Raw genomic sequence first — 15826 nt, 5'->3', positions numbered from 1 at the left:
ACTTTAGGTTCCCTTCAAGAGAAAGGGTATCACTAGTATTATCATATTACTAGCATTTCCACACTTAGGCAAGCGCGCTGATACATCGTATCATTAATCTGAGTCTAAAAGTTACCGAAGGAATACAGATTCCAAAGCCAAATTAAACACCTTGAAAGAACATAAGCAGAGTTGGTTGATTTGTTACCAATGCAGAAATCATTCATAGCACAAGGAAAATCAGTTAGGGATTCAAATCCAGGCTCAATATTACATGATACAAACGAACTTGTACAAGCTGATTACTAATTAACTTTGCACACACAAGCCTGCTTTCTACTTATTTAGCGTACTTGATATAGGTATCAAACTCAGGATCTATTATGCCGATTTCATGGCGACCGTTGTAGTCACTGGTCAGGGTAAAGATTTCAGTAGTAGCGACCAAGCAAGAATCTTCATTTTTTCTGTAGAAGAAACCGGTACACTTGTAATCCTTGCTACATATCATCTTACACTCATCGATAGTCATTTTCTTATAATCTCGGTCCTTAAAACTTCGCATGGCGCTTGACACATCTTCCAGTTTGTAGTAATCTGCCAGCTTCGAAGAATCGCAAAGAGGTATCTTTTCCCGTTTACACTCCTTGCTCCAACTATCCATTAATCCTTTAGACGAAGGACAAGAAACGCATTTGGAGTTCTTACAAAGTCCAAAAACACCACATTTCTCGGGCAAGTTGCACTCGCTCTGCATCGAAGGGAAATATGAGAATGTATCCTCCCAAGTGTTCGCATACCAATTGTAAGTGTAAGCACGAAGATTACCATCTTTGTCTAGCCGAAGCATCGACAAAGTGGTGGCGTAACCTGGTTGTGCCCATACGTGCTTTTCACTTCTAACTGTATCACTAGTAGTTTCATAAAAGAGACCAAAGCCCTTGCTGTTGGTGAAAAAGCTTACTTTTGCAAAGTCGCCAAAGAAATAGGTTGAGGTATGGTAAATGACAAGTGGTTCTTTCTTATACTTGAAGGAAAGAGTTAGATAATACTGCCAATCCACAACCATACTATAGGATCCGCTAACTAGTTTGTTTGAACCATCGCCATTGATTGCCTGACCATTCAAGAGTGTATCAGTAGGGTAATCAAAGCTATGCCAAACAAATCCAACATTTTTGTCGAGCAGGACTAAGTTTCCATCTGAAAGTAATTTGATATCAGTTACGTTTTTGTTGGCAGTTTGAGTTTGCCAAACGACTCGCCCATCAGTGTTGGCTAAGAAAAGGTTCCCATTGCGGCCGAATGTCAAGGTAGCATTTTCTCCAACTGGTCTGTTTGTGTTTGCTGCCCACACCCAACGCCGCAGATCTTTTCTTGCTTGAGCACCACTGCTGCCAAAACCCATAGACAAGCCAAGAGTAAATACGGATTTGCCGGTGGTGAAGAAACAAAGTTGGAAAGGATAATTTGCAAGTTGTGGAACTGAAAGAAATTGTGCATTATTTTCTGTTGAGATTCCATTTGAAAGCTCGCCTTGATTTACAAACTTGAAAGTTTTAGAGAGAGGAACTAAACCTTCAACTACTAGGGTGATGTTGATTAAAAAACAGAGGAAGAGAAATGTTAATGATAATGAGTTCTTCATTTTGGAGACTTGAGTTAATAACTAGAGTAACGTTTGTTTATATACTACTAGTAGGTAGGTTGTCTTTTTCTTTCTTTTTTTTCAATAAACTTTGAATTACTAGTAACAAACTAATCCATTTCAGAAGAATCTTTGTTCTTGGCAGAAAGAATGTACTATTATGTTATACACCGTATTATATTACTAATTCATATCGAAAGAACCTTTGTTCTTGGAAGGATGAGCTCTGAACAGTGACCACCGGCCAGATATATATATATATATCTTTCGACCTTCGATTCACAAAACGTGAACAAAATTATACTGTATAACCATATAATAAGAGTATATACAATAGTTTTAACTTTTCAGTTACACTTTTGACTTGTATCGAGATTTGTTGTCTCTCTATTATATTCTCTGAAAACTTTGATAGGAAGGGAGTAAGATGCGCGTATCCACCACCGACTCCTATTATCATTCACATTCAATATGATTTTAAACCATTTTCGTTTATCGGCATGTGTGATTAGTCTTGTTTGACTTTAGGTTCATCGAGATGAGTCGGGTTCATCTATTTTAAGTTCGGAGATGACGCGGGCCACTCCTGCGGGTTATTCCGCGGATCAAATCCAACGGTAGGGAGGGGAGCGATTCTAGCACTAAGATTGGTAACGGGTCAGAGTTGGGAAATGGGGGCCACTCCCATCCTCACACGGGATAAACCGCGGTACCTAACTCACGGTAGCTTAATCATTCTCATTTTAAATTTGACGTATTAAAATTACTTTCTATTCCCACAATCCCGTGTACCGTGAAATTTGCTAATTGTTTTGAAAATGAGAAAAAATATGTAATTTGAATTTCCTGTTTAAGGAGAAATATAGATGAAACAAGCAGAGTAAAAGGAAGGAGAAGGACAATCCATGGGCCGTAAGCCCTGTAACACTCTCCCTTGTGCGGGATCAATAACAAAATTTATACATAGTGCTTCACATATAGTTCTTCAAATGTCGTTCTTCTTGATGACTTGTGCCGAAGTCCATTGCCTCATTAAAACTTTGATAAGGAAAAACCCAGTGGGACAAAACCTTGATACAACTCTTCACATGTAGTAAATGTTGTTTCGTAATTTACATGAAGTTCATCACATGCAATATGATCTTCAAAGACCGATGAGTCTAAGTTAATTGCCTCGTTAAAACTTCGTCGGGAACAACCCAGAGGAATAAAACCTGAACTAAAGAAAAAGAGTACAATATTAAGCAAACTCAGAACATAACTGGACTCGAATATGTTTCCTTATTAAAACCTTGTCGAGTAAAAAAAACCTGTGGGAAAAAACAACATCGGTGAAGGAAAATAGTTCAACACACCATTAGATGCTCCCCTGATGTAAGACAATTTTCATTAGTCTAATGCAATCAAAAGGAGTTTATCACACTTTACTTTGGTGACTTGAATGTTTATAAGGCCTTGTTGTTGATTCTGGAAGTTACATTGCTTAACAGACTACCGCGTTTCATTTCTTTGATCCATATATTTTTCAGTAATATCAACGCGATCTTTATGTCTTCAATGTTCAACATACTTGATGTTTTTAGAGTAGTCTCGCTAAAAACCTTGTCGAGTAACAAAACCCTTTGGGAAAAACTATTCTCGATCGAAGGGAAAAAGAGTACAACACAACTTCAATTTCGAAGTAAAATATGTCGACATCATATCCTTGGATCCTCCTCCTGATGTCGGCATCTCCCCCTGATTACTTTTAGAGTTGTTCCATACAGTTCCTTTAGTCATATACTTTTCGATTTTAATATCGGTAATGACTTAGAAAATAGTCTACCATATCTCCTCCAGATTACTTTCATTGGAGAAAAGATTATTGTTCTTTCATAATCGAAAACCTTTGGATTGCACTTTCGTTAGCATTCTTTTTTATGTCTTTGCATGGATAAAACAAATTTATGTCAATGGTTACTTTTAAGTACATGATTTCATTCACTATACCATTCCAATGACCTTGCGTTGGCGCCGAGCTATATCTATCTAACAAGTTCATTGAGGATGTAACATTTGGTCGAGTACATTATGCTAAGTACAATAATGCGTCTATTATACTTAGATACGAAAATTTCATCTCCCGACACAACTTCGTTATCTTCCTTTAGACGAATTGGTCATTAATGTACATTTGAAACTCGACTAATCGTGGGAGTGCTAGCAGGATGCATGTCCTTGTTAAATTGCCTGATAATGGACATTTGCAAACTGGTGGAATAATATACCACAAGCTCGGTCTTCTAGTTCAGAACATAGATAAGATCGATATTTCCCAGTATTTTCATTTCAAATTCATGTTTTAAATAGCTTGTAAGATCTCTTATTCCATTAAGAGTACTTATCGTGTCCATACCGTCGACATAGATAGATATAATTATGAATCAGGAACTTATCTAATACGCATGGCACAAAACCTTACTTGTTTATCCTTTCCCAATCAAATAGTCAGTTAGACGGGTATACCACATCCGCCTGATTGTTTAAATCAATAAGTGAGTGTTCCAGTGTAACTACAAACGCACTCCGTGGTTTAGAGTCATTCGACTTGGAAAGCAAAAGGCCATCATGCACTTTTGAAAATATCTTTGAGTCTAAATCTCCAGAGATATAACCAAATCTATTATGTTTCAAGTTCTTTGAAAACTACCAAGCAAACTAATTAATTGAAGATCATGATGTTCAAAAGAGTATGTGATCCATGGGTTTGTGAGAAACCTCGCACCACAAGGTGATTCTTTATACTTTAAGACCTCATTATTCTCAGTACACTTTGTGACAAATAACCACATATGTCACACATGCTTTACACTTGGTTGGTTAGCACTACCATACCAAATACCCGTATATTTGTCAAAGAACTAAGTTCTACCTGGATTGCATAGGCCAAATATGTTATTTATTTGAAATTAATCAAAATAAAGCATGGTTAGATATCATTGTGCGCTACTTCTGGAGCAACTATTTATGGATTATATCATCACTATGCACGCATGATCCTTCCATTAACTCATTTCATTTTCATAATCCGTCAGGATTTCACTGTTCTCTTGAATCATTTAAAACTTCAGAGCGTCCTCCCGTTTGATTCATGGACATATTTAGAGACAATCTTATGAGATTATTTCAGATGATATAATTAGGTTGTGCCTAACTCACCTATTTCGTTTCTAGGTGAATACTGATCAAACCTAGTGGTCTCTCCATCTTCCTTTACGGAGCCACGGCCTCAACCACACTTCCACCAAGTGTAGTTGTACCACCATAGTTTACGGTGCATGTCCTTTACTAAGGATTTTTAATCTTACAGGCACGTTTGTAGTTGGTATGTGTGATCCCGTCAGTTAGCGATATCAGTGTACATTCCGAAAATCGATAAAAAAAAATTCACTCGCATTTACATTTGTGGAATATAGGAGTCTATATGAGAAAAAATGGGAACACACCACGACATTCCTTGTCGTTCCCTCAGAAAATACTTTTTCCTGTCTCCCCTAACAACGGAAAGAATATCCTATTACAGTGACTATCCGCAAATCAGCGGTTGAGAGATCGCCTGTCAAAAGGTTTAAAACTGCGGATAATTGTTGGAAATCTTGTCCAACATAGTCACTTAATCATTTTGATGACATGGTACGATGTGTATTCGTAAGGGCACATATATAATGCAACCAAAAATGCGTAAGAACAAAAAATGTTAAGCTTATATCCAGTTACCAACCGGTAGCAAATAATGGTTGACCAATTGTGAGTCTAAAACGAATAAGTGAATATGCGTGTAATATTGCATATTCCCCAGGCAGTTAAAGGTAGGTTTGTACGCATAACCATGCCTTAGGCACCATATGCAACCTTTGATGATAGCCTTTACGATACCATGGGGTATAGGATCTACATTGATCCTATTAAACATGCAATAACCATCAAGTCCTTTTGATGTATACTCTCTAGCATTTACAAGGGGTGGTGAGTCCTTACATGTATAATATGTGCTAGTAGTTTTCCAAACGCAACATTACTTCAGAAGTATAACTAATCCAAAATGTAAAAAAAAAAAAAAAAAATCACGAGAGCCATAAGTCACTTTAATGGTCCGCATTCTTCATGGATGTTTTTCTAAATATCACCTCGTCTTCTTTGTAATATGGATTGTTTACCATTTCCATCTTAGGATGGTCTCGATCCTGTTTTATTGAAGACTTTGTAAAATGATATGCTCTCTTACTTAAAAGTATAACGGGAAGGGTGTGTGTGTGTGGTGGTGGTGGTGCTGGTGTGTGTGTATGTGTATCTGTGTGTGGTTTTGGGGGGTGGGTGGGTGGGTGGGGGTTGTGCAGAACTTTATAAAACACTTATTGAGAGATATATATGCCATCACTTCGCATTCTGCCAATATTTTTCTCGTTGTCTCGTTCACTCAAATAAAGTGATGTACGTATGAGTCCTTTAAAAAATGAAACATCATGTCACAACCAAAGTGTCTTTATGGTTATGTCACAGCATGTATGAGTCAGTTCCAAATATTTCATCGTTGGAGTCAATATGGATTCAATAATCCAAATACTATAGTGATTTACATTTCACTAGATTGACTTATTAGTTCCTCTAAAATATGTTTCCTTTCACATGCATTAGAGATATAATAGATGCGATCAATTACATTCTCATCAGTGTGAGTTACCATATGATATCCACTTGCATGGGTTTCTTTGGAATTTAACAAGGTGATTAGCTCTCGGTACATATAGATCTTTTGTGACTTTCTTCTTGGAAACAAAATTTGAGTAGTGCCTCGCTCGATGATCCAATCATCCTAGTCACATTATAAGGAACTAGTTGAACAACTAGTGTATATTTCTTAAATTAGTGGGAGAAAAAAAACCATTTTAAAGACCCATATTATTTACATACCTCAAAATATTGGTCCGCACTAAATATACATAAAAGCGAAGCTGACTTATTTGTGCACCACTCATAAAAAATGGAACATAATAGGACAGCCCACGACCGAGCCGGGTGGAGTTGGACCGGACCGGGTTAAGTTCTCGTAAGATTTACTTTCTCCTTCGTTTTATTTCCCACCTACGGAAGCATAACAACATACAAAAGGTTTTCCTTCCCACGAACGAAAGCATACAACATACATAAGGTTTTCCTTCCCACGAACGAAAGCATAAAACATACAGAAGGTTTTCTTTCCCACGAACGAAAAGGTTTTATATATATATAAAAACGTGTTAGTAATCACGTACGATCGAATCGGATCGATATATATATATATTGATTCACAATTATATTTGATATGCCAAAATCAGAATCAGGGACGACAAAAAATTAAATGTATAAAAAAAAAAATAGATCCAACTTACCTGATTCGATTCTAGCGATTTCAACATTAGCTTGACGATAATTGCATAACTGCGTTGGTGTAAATCATCCATCTAGAAAAATAAATCAACCGATCCAATTTAGCTCTGCGGTATAGCTTCATGCTGATAACGTGTTTAAAGAGAAATATAGATGAAACAAGCAGAGATAAGAGGAAGGAGAAGGATAATCATATTAGGAGATTAAAGTATAAGCATTATATAGTTTCCTTTATATACAAACCTAGGAATCTAGTTGGACCGCACATCCAAGGGCCGTAGGCCCTGTAACATATCCGTTATTTTTTCTGTTTTATTCTTTATCTTATTTCCAAAATAAGAATTTTTTTTTTTTTGATAAATCTCTTAAAGTTTTACTCATGATAAAATAAAGATCACATGGAAGGAAACATTTACTTGTTTATTATAATATCCATGCATAACAAATAAGGGAATACGTGAAAAAAACTCTCACCTTTATATAATGGACTGATGGAGTATTTTATTTATTGGACGAAGATAAAAGCATGATTTATACAGGGTTGCCGTTGGCACCATTTGAGTGATCCGATGGTCAACATTAGTTAGTATTTGTTTGTCTGTAATGGTGTGTATCACCCTCGCTAATAATGGTATCCCCCTTTATAAATCTTGGACTGAAGGGAGGAGTTCTTTAGTGATGATAATTGGTGTGCGTCACATTTCCGTATAATAAAAAATCAGAAAAAATTTCAATTTCTGGAATTTTCATAAACAAATTGAGAGGATTTCGGTCAATCACATTTTTAGTTCAAAGTACATCAAGAAAATATATTAACTCCATTGCTATCAATCAATTTCATGACCATATTCATTTAAAATACAAAACAAATAATAAATTAATAAATAAACTAATGTTAGGTTTGAAATCCAGTCAATCAAGACAATCATACTTCGTCTAATTTCAAAGGAACCACTGATTTGTACCACGAAACACAATCAAATTAAAGAAATTCAATAAGAATGGTGCATCATCAATCAGCCGAAAAAACATTTTTTCAATGTCGGGTACAAAAGACTGATTTGCGTGTCACGTAATTCCAAGGCTTGTAACCAAAATATTTGATATAGTTCTTATTTAAAATATGTCTGATATGATAGAAAATGCAAACACGATTCTTGGAACTCTTTCATCTATGGACAATGAGTATGTTAATTGTAGTTTGTGGAAAAATTGAACTAGCTCAGAAGTTGTTTGATGAAATGAATGACAAGATTTTTTTTCCCATGGACATTGTTGATTGATGAGTGCTCAAAATGTAAAGAGGCTGATATTTCACGTGAAAGTGTTGTGTGATATATATATATATATATATATATATATGTATGTATGTATATATGTGTGTTTGTTACATTTTTGAACTAAAAGCTTATACTATAAGGAATAAAAGAGGTAAATAATTGTAATTATAAGACATTCAAATTAGTAGCACCAACAATTTCTTAACTGTATCTAAAATAACCATAGAAGTATTAGTAGGACATTCCCATCTTCCCGTGAGAGCCCATGCTTAGTTATAAGGAACATGGTTTTTGAGGTTTTATAACTGTGCATGTGAATATAATCGAGGATTTGATGATTCATTTGGAATTTGCATTTGTTGATGTCATTCAACTATATGTGGTATATTTTAATTTACTGCCTCTAATATTTTTGAGGCAAACCTTTAGTATGTTGTGCATCTTCAAAACTTTTTTGATTCATAAAATGTATGCATTCATTTGTTCAGATCATAATGTTACCATTTTATATATATTAACCCACTTTGTGGTATTATTTGACTTATAAATCAATTATTTTAATTTTTGATCCTACGCTACTGTGTTATCTAAGGTGATCTAACACATAATGTAAGTTTTGATCCTTCAAGTTGCTACTATGTTTTACATTAAATGAGTATACTCCAACCATTTTATGAATATAAGAGTTACTTATCTTCCTTGGCAGGAAGCATTATAGGACAGTAAAAACTTGGTAAGACTACCATACACACACATAAAAAGAAAAAACATTTAGAGCACAGAAAAGAGGTTCAAATAAAGACTGATATAAATTTATTCAAGCATAAGATAATGTTGTAATAAATATCGGGTTATAAGTTTACTTTATGCTGTAGCGTTTATTTTTGAGTATGCATGCCATAACCGTTGTAAAACCGTATTAACATGAAAACACCGACTTAAGTGTCAAATGAGAAGTAATAACCTTTGTTTGTCTTTCCATTTAAGATAGCAGTAATACATAGACCTGAGATGATACACTTGAATTTTTAAATATTTGAATTGTTTTATATGTTTTGAATTTCATTTTGATGTTTTCATTTTTGCAGGTATTTTGAGAGCAATGCAGCCTCCGGAAGACAAACGTGTTTAATAAAAATTAGTAAATAATTTTGACTAAAAGAGATTACTGATGAGATATCATCGAAAACATGGTGTTGGAGTAAAGTTTCCCATGGATGAGTATTAAAGCATTGCTCGGTTGAACCCACCAAGAGTCGGTATGTCAAGTTTTGAAAACGCGGGGGTACAACAACCACACATAACTATTTCGTTCAAAAATCTGTATGGATTAAACTCAAATATAATGCACCAAGTTACTGAGTCTCAATCAGGATATATATCAAAGAGATTTATCTCTTTCTCAACACAATCAGTAAATCAAACAGATAGAAATTTGTGAACCTGATTGTTATGAGAATTACTCAGATGGTACCAAAGACCAATGGTCGAGTGGCAATCAAGTCATATCCAACAAATAAGGTCGGATTTATCAATTGTGATTGAACTATGCATAACCTGTGATATTTCAATTATATAAAGAAATATAATGCGTAAAATAAATAATAACGAGGAAAACGCAAATGCAGAAAAACCTCGGGACCTAGTCCAGACTTGAATACCACACCGTATTAAGCCACTACAGAATCTAGTCTACTACAAGTTAACTTCGGACTGGAATGTAGTTGATCCCTAACCAAATCTCACATCGATTAAGATACAATCGAGTTCCTTACGCCTCTTGAATCTTGCAAGACACTGCGTACTGGATTCCCCTAGATGACGTCCTTTACCGCCTAGAAGTTTCTACGACCCAAAGTCGAAGACTTATAAACAAATATGTCTCCCACAGATAAGTCTATTATACTTGTAGTTTCTGTCATAAGATAAAGATCAAGGTGAACATGAAACTCAACTAATAATCCGGTCTTATACTCCGGAAGAGAAACCTAGAAATATAAGTCACCTCAAAATAACCTAACTGATTAACAAAAGTAGTTATTGCGGAATCACAAGATTCTAAGACGAAGAAATTGTTGTGATTAATTTTTATATCTTACCTATCGGAGATAAATCTCTAGAAAATCTTAGAGAAGATTAAAATCAATACGAGAGAAAAGGTAAGATCAGGATACACAACTACAGAGAAAATAGTTGGACCTGGATTCACAAATCCCAAATGAAGTCTTCAAGTCTTTAACCCTAATAATGATTTTCAGAAGAACTTGAAACCTAGGTTAAGGAGAATCGACTCTAGTTTGTAACTAGGACACATGAGAGTGTCGGGATTAGGTTTCCCAGATGCTAGAGTTCTCCCTTATATAGTATTTCAAATAAGGGTTGCTTATAATCAAATCTAAGATAGCTTAGTAACAAAGATTAACTCTTGATTTAAGATTCAAGCTAAGTCTGCTTAGAAAATAAGCAATCAATCTCCACTGTTAGATGGTATTAGCTTGGTACACACAAATGAAATATACTTATATTAAGATATGGGTGAACCGTACCTAAACGTGTATAACAAGTTGGCTCAATAATAGTCAACCGAAGTTAGCCATATGAACATTTTTAGCTTAGATATATTCATCTAACACTTCTAGATCAAATATGATAATCAATCAATCATGATAGATAATCTTTTTTTTTTTACTCAAAAACTAAACTTTTATTAAGAAAAAATAAAAGTTTAAGGTTACAATCCCAAAATAACAAAAGACAGAAAAACATGAAAAAGAAAAAACAACAAGCTAGTCAAATCTATAATAAGGTTGGTCAGGAACCTCCATTCTAACCAAGATGTTAGGTCTTTCATCAAAGCATAATTTCTGCCCCTTACCAAGGTGAGCTCCCTTCTTTGCAAAATGATCAGCTGAGAAGTTAATCTCCCTGTAGACATGCCTGTATTTTATAGTTTTAAATCTATTATAGATTCTTTGCCATATAGTAAGAAGAAACCAAGGAATTTTTTGTTGCTCAAGAGAATGTATACAGATTTTTGAATTTGATTGAAGAATGATTTTGAAATGCTAGTTCTCAAAGGCCCATTCCAAAGCTCTGATGCTGAAACAAACTCTGTAACAAAATTAGTAGCAACACCTAAGCCTCCAGTTTCTGCATACATGAATTCCTCATTGTGATTTCTGACAGCAAACCCATAACAAGATATACCAGGGTTGCCTCTTGAGGCTCCATCACAACATACAAGAACTTCATCCACACCAGGCAAAGTAAAATATAACACTGTAATTCTAACCCTTATTAGTTTTCTATGTCGAATTAGGAAGTATTTCATAATATCAGTTTCAACAGTAGAACCCCACATTTTCCCTTTTATTTTATATTCATAGTCATGAGCCATTTTCCTAATCTTGTTTTGAATCTTAACACAATAAGGTTTCTCCTCCCCCCCCCCCCCCCCCCCCCCCCCCTCTCTTCAATGAAAGTTATTTACTAGAATATAAGGGGCCTAAAAAGACAAAGGGCCAAAGATAAACTCAAATCCCTAGTAAATACCAATAATCCTTCTCTTGTTTGGGTTGCTGAACCTAAAATTAAAGTTAAAAAAATATTATTAAACTTCCTGGTATGTGTCATAAAATCATCCATAATTCTCATGATGATAGTAAAGGTAACATTTGGCTTTTTTGGAACTGTTCCATTACTCCTCCAAATGTAATAGCTACTTCAAAACAATGCATTACTGTTGAAGTTGGTGGAGTTTTAGTTACTGGAATTCATGCAAATTCTTATACTGTCAATATAAGGGAACTTTGGCAAGAGTTATGTGACATTATCTTACTAAACAAACCATGGTTGATTTTGGGTGATTTTAATTCTGTCTTATCTGTGGATGATAAAAAGGTGGTAGAAGTCCTCTTCCTTTTGGAATGAGAGACTTTCATAATTGCATTGATTTTTGTGAACTTATTCAAGCTCCAAAGTCTGGTCTGGAGTTTTCCTGGTGTAATGACAGATTGGGCACAAAGAGAATTCTTTGCAACCTAGACAAAGCTTTCTTTAATTTGAAATGGCTTGAAACCTTTAATGGCTGGCACTATAAAGTAGGAGCTAGAGGTATTTCTGATCATGGACCTCTTGTTGGATCTGATACTGTGATTCCTAGAGCCCTCAATATTTCCTTTAGATTCCAAAAAATGTGGCTTTCTCATCCTTCTTTTATGCAAGTGATTTTTGATTCTTGGAGTGAAGAAATTTCAGGTAATCCTATTTATATTTTCATGAAGAAGCTGAAGAGACTCAAAAAGATTTTAAAATCTTGGAATTGGGAGGTTTTTGGTGATGTCAAATTTAACTTAGCAAAAGTTGAAGAAAAGTTTTAGAAGAGACTCTAAAATCAGATAATGATCCAACTGATATTACTCTCTTGAACAATTTAGTTACAGCAAGAGGAGAATATGACATTGCTGCTAATAATTACCATACTTTCTTGAGGGACAAAGCTAGAATTAATTGGATTAAAGAAGGATATATAAATTCTAAATTCTTTCATACAAGCATAAAACTGAGGCAGAGAAAAAATTCCATTGCAGAATTAGAAGACAGTTCTGGTAATATTATCACTGATCAGAAAGGAATTGCTGACAATCTTATTGATCACTTCAGTAAGAAGTTTGAATACCAATCTGTGCAGATTAGAGATTCAATCTTTGATGTTGTTCCTCAAGTTATTACTGATTAAGATAATTCTCTTCTTTAAGGCCTTCCAGATGAAAATGAAATTAAAAATGCTATCTTTGATCTTAATCAAGATAGTGCTCCAGGTCCAGATGGATTTACTGGAACTTTCTACAGAGCTGCTTGGGATATTATCAAAAGCAATCTGGTGGAAGCTATTCATTACTGTTGGAAGAACAACATAATTCCCAGTGGTATGAACTCTAACTTCCTTGTCTTAATTCCAAAAATTAAAGGTGCTAAGTGTGCTAAAAACTTTAGACCCATAGGCCTTAGTAATTTCTGTTTTAAAATCATTACAAAGATTATTACCATGAGACTCACCAACCTTCTTCATAAAGTCATTTCCCACAACAAAGTGCCTTTATCAAAAATATAAACATTCATGAACAGATTCTTCTAGCATCTAAGCTTGTAAATGAAATGGTCACCAAAAGAAGAGGAGGTAACTTATCCCTTAAACTAGATATTTCTCAAGCTTATCATACCATGAGTTGGGAATTCTTGTATAGAGCTATGAAGCAATTTGGTTTTTCTGCTAAGTTCTGTAACTGGATTTTGGTTTTGCTCAAATCTTCCAAAATTTCAATTATGTTAAATGGAGGACCTATTGGATTCTTTGGTGTTGGAAGGGGACTTAAACAAGGTGATCCACTTTCCCCTATACTTTTTACAATTGAAGAAGACATTCTTAGCATAAATATTCATCATATGATTCTTGAGAAGAAAATTCAGCCTATGGTTGTAAGAAATAGTATGCATCCTTCCCATTTATTATTTGCAGATGATATCCTTCTTTTTTGCAATGGTGGTATGAGAAATATTACAAACCTGAGATCTTTATTAGTTGAATACCAAGATGCAACTGGTCAAGTTATTAACGCTGCAAAGAGTAAGCTTTTTATCAATGGTACTTCTGAATCAAGAAAAAGACAATTTGTTGATTTCTTTCAAATGAACTTATCTACTTTTCCTGATAGATATTTAGGAGTGATGTTGGTTCAAGGGAGGGTTAAATCTTGTCATTTATGGCACATTGTTGATTATATGCACAACAGACTTGTTTCTTGGAGTGGAAAATTCTTAAATTTCCAGGCAAGATTGACTTTGGTAAACCATGTATTATGTAGCATTCCTATTTACAATATGTCCATTTATAAGTGGTCAAGGAAGATTATTGATGCTTGTGAAAGAATAATTAGAAATTATTTGCGGTTTGGAAATGCAGAAGACCAAAAATATGTTACTCTAAAATAGGAGAATGTTTGTACTTCAAAAGAAGAGGGTGGCCTTGGTATAAGAAATCTTGAAGACTTAAAAAGCTTTGCTTATGAAATTTTTATGGAGAATGATGAAGTCAAATGAAGAATGGGCTAAATTTTTCCTTTATAATTACACTGACAAAAATGGAAATTGGATCACTTATTACAAGAAATCCTCTGTATGGCCTGGTATTAGATGGGTAATTAAAGAGTTTGATGAAAATACTAGATGGATTGTAGGTACTGGTGAGAAAATTTCCTTGTGGACTGACAGCTGGATTTATGAAGAACCTATTAGTAATTTATTCCCTGATCATCCCTTCATAGCTTCATACCCATTCTTAAAAGTCAGTACTTTAATTGTCAATGGCCAATGGTGTATTCCTGTTGATTTCTTACAATTTTTCAGTCATCATTAATTACCTATTCTGAAAGAAGGAGAAGACACTTTAATTTGGTGTAATAACCATTCTGGTTGCTTTATTGTTTCAGAGGCTATGAAGAAAATAAGTTCTCCAAAACCAAAACTTTACTGGTACAAGAAAATTTAGGCGGATGTAGTTCCACCTTCTACTGCTGATAACATATGGAAGATTACCAGAGAGGTTTTCCCCACTGAGGAAAACCTGAGAAAAAAAGGTTTTCAAGATTCTTATTCTGCCACAATGAGGAAGACTCCATGAAACATATTCTATGGAATTGTAGTTTCAGTTAGAGACTTTGGAGCTAGCTAGGAGGTATTTTTCATTACAAAAACCCTCTTTCCTTTGAAGATACTCTAAAATTTTGCAAAAATTCTAGCCCTGTCATAAAAAAATATGGACTGTTTGTTCCTTTACTCTCATGGTAGAAATATGGTTCATGAGAAATGATGTTTAGTATGAGGAGGAGAAACCTGATTGTGTTAATCATGATAGATAATCAAATGAATCTAAATGTGCTTTCAGAGAGTTGTTCAAATGTTCATTATATCATAGAAATATTCATGAACAATTTGAAGCATATTTGGTTTGGTTTGTAATTGTACAAGGTAGTTATACAAGAACCAATTCATGAACATAATGCCACGGTTTTCAAAGCAAGTTCATATACCTTAAATCATTAAAGTTCCAGGGACTTTAGTTTGCAAACTGAGTTAGCAAACGAACCTGAGTTCATGAGTATGAGTTGTCATACTTATCTCTTTTAGAACCTAACCACTATGTTCGAAAATTGAGTACGCGAACCATAGTTCCGGACTTGCCTAGTCTTGTCGTTCTCAAACACTGTTCGCAAACCACGGTTCCAGACCTATCCCAGGTAAAACCCTTTTACAAACATAGTTCGCAAACAAGAGTTCCGGACCTGAACTAGTACTTCACAGTTCGCATACTAGGTACGCATACCGTGTTGTATCCACACAGTGGTAGTAGTTCTAAAACTCTCATTCAATCATTGAAACATCCTTGGAAGACAACAATGGTGCTCTTACACATACCACTAGCTTCAAGGAATTTTCAAGTGATTAATTGATAAAT

General features: G+C 34.8%; 2 protein-coding genes across 2 annotated transcripts; one reads left to right on the top strand and one right to left on the bottom strand.

The window, feature by feature from the left end:
• Nucleotides 1–319: 319 nt before the first annotated feature.
• LOC113324887 (epidermis-specific secreted glycoprotein EP1-like) lies at nt 320–1627 on the bottom strand. Its single transcript, XM_026573168.1, has one exon. It carries the CDS (start codon nt 1625–1627, stop codon nt 320–322), a length of 1308 nt encoding a protein of 435 aa, XP_026428953.1.
• A 10612-nt stretch (nt 1628–12239) lies between these two features.
• On the top strand, nt 12240–14304 carry LOC113324886. Its single transcript, XM_026573167.1, has 4 exons — nt 12240–12570; nt 12750–12974; nt 13071–13241; nt 13451–14304. The coding sequence occupies exons 1-4, from the start codon at nt 12240–12242 to the stop codon at nt 14302–14304; spliced, it is 1581 nt and encodes a 526-aa protein (XP_026428952.1).
• Nucleotides 14305–15826: the final 1522 nt, after the last annotated feature.

Source organism: Papaver somniferum, chromosome 11 (assembly GCF_003573695.1).
Source record: "Papaver somniferum cultivar HN1 chromosome 11, ASM357369v1, whole genome shotgun sequence".
Taxonomy (NCBI): domain Eukaryota; kingdom Viridiplantae; phylum Streptophyta; class Magnoliopsida; order Ranunculales; family Papaveraceae; genus Papaver; species Papaver somniferum.
This window is presented reverse-complemented; position numbering and strand designations above follow the sequence as displayed.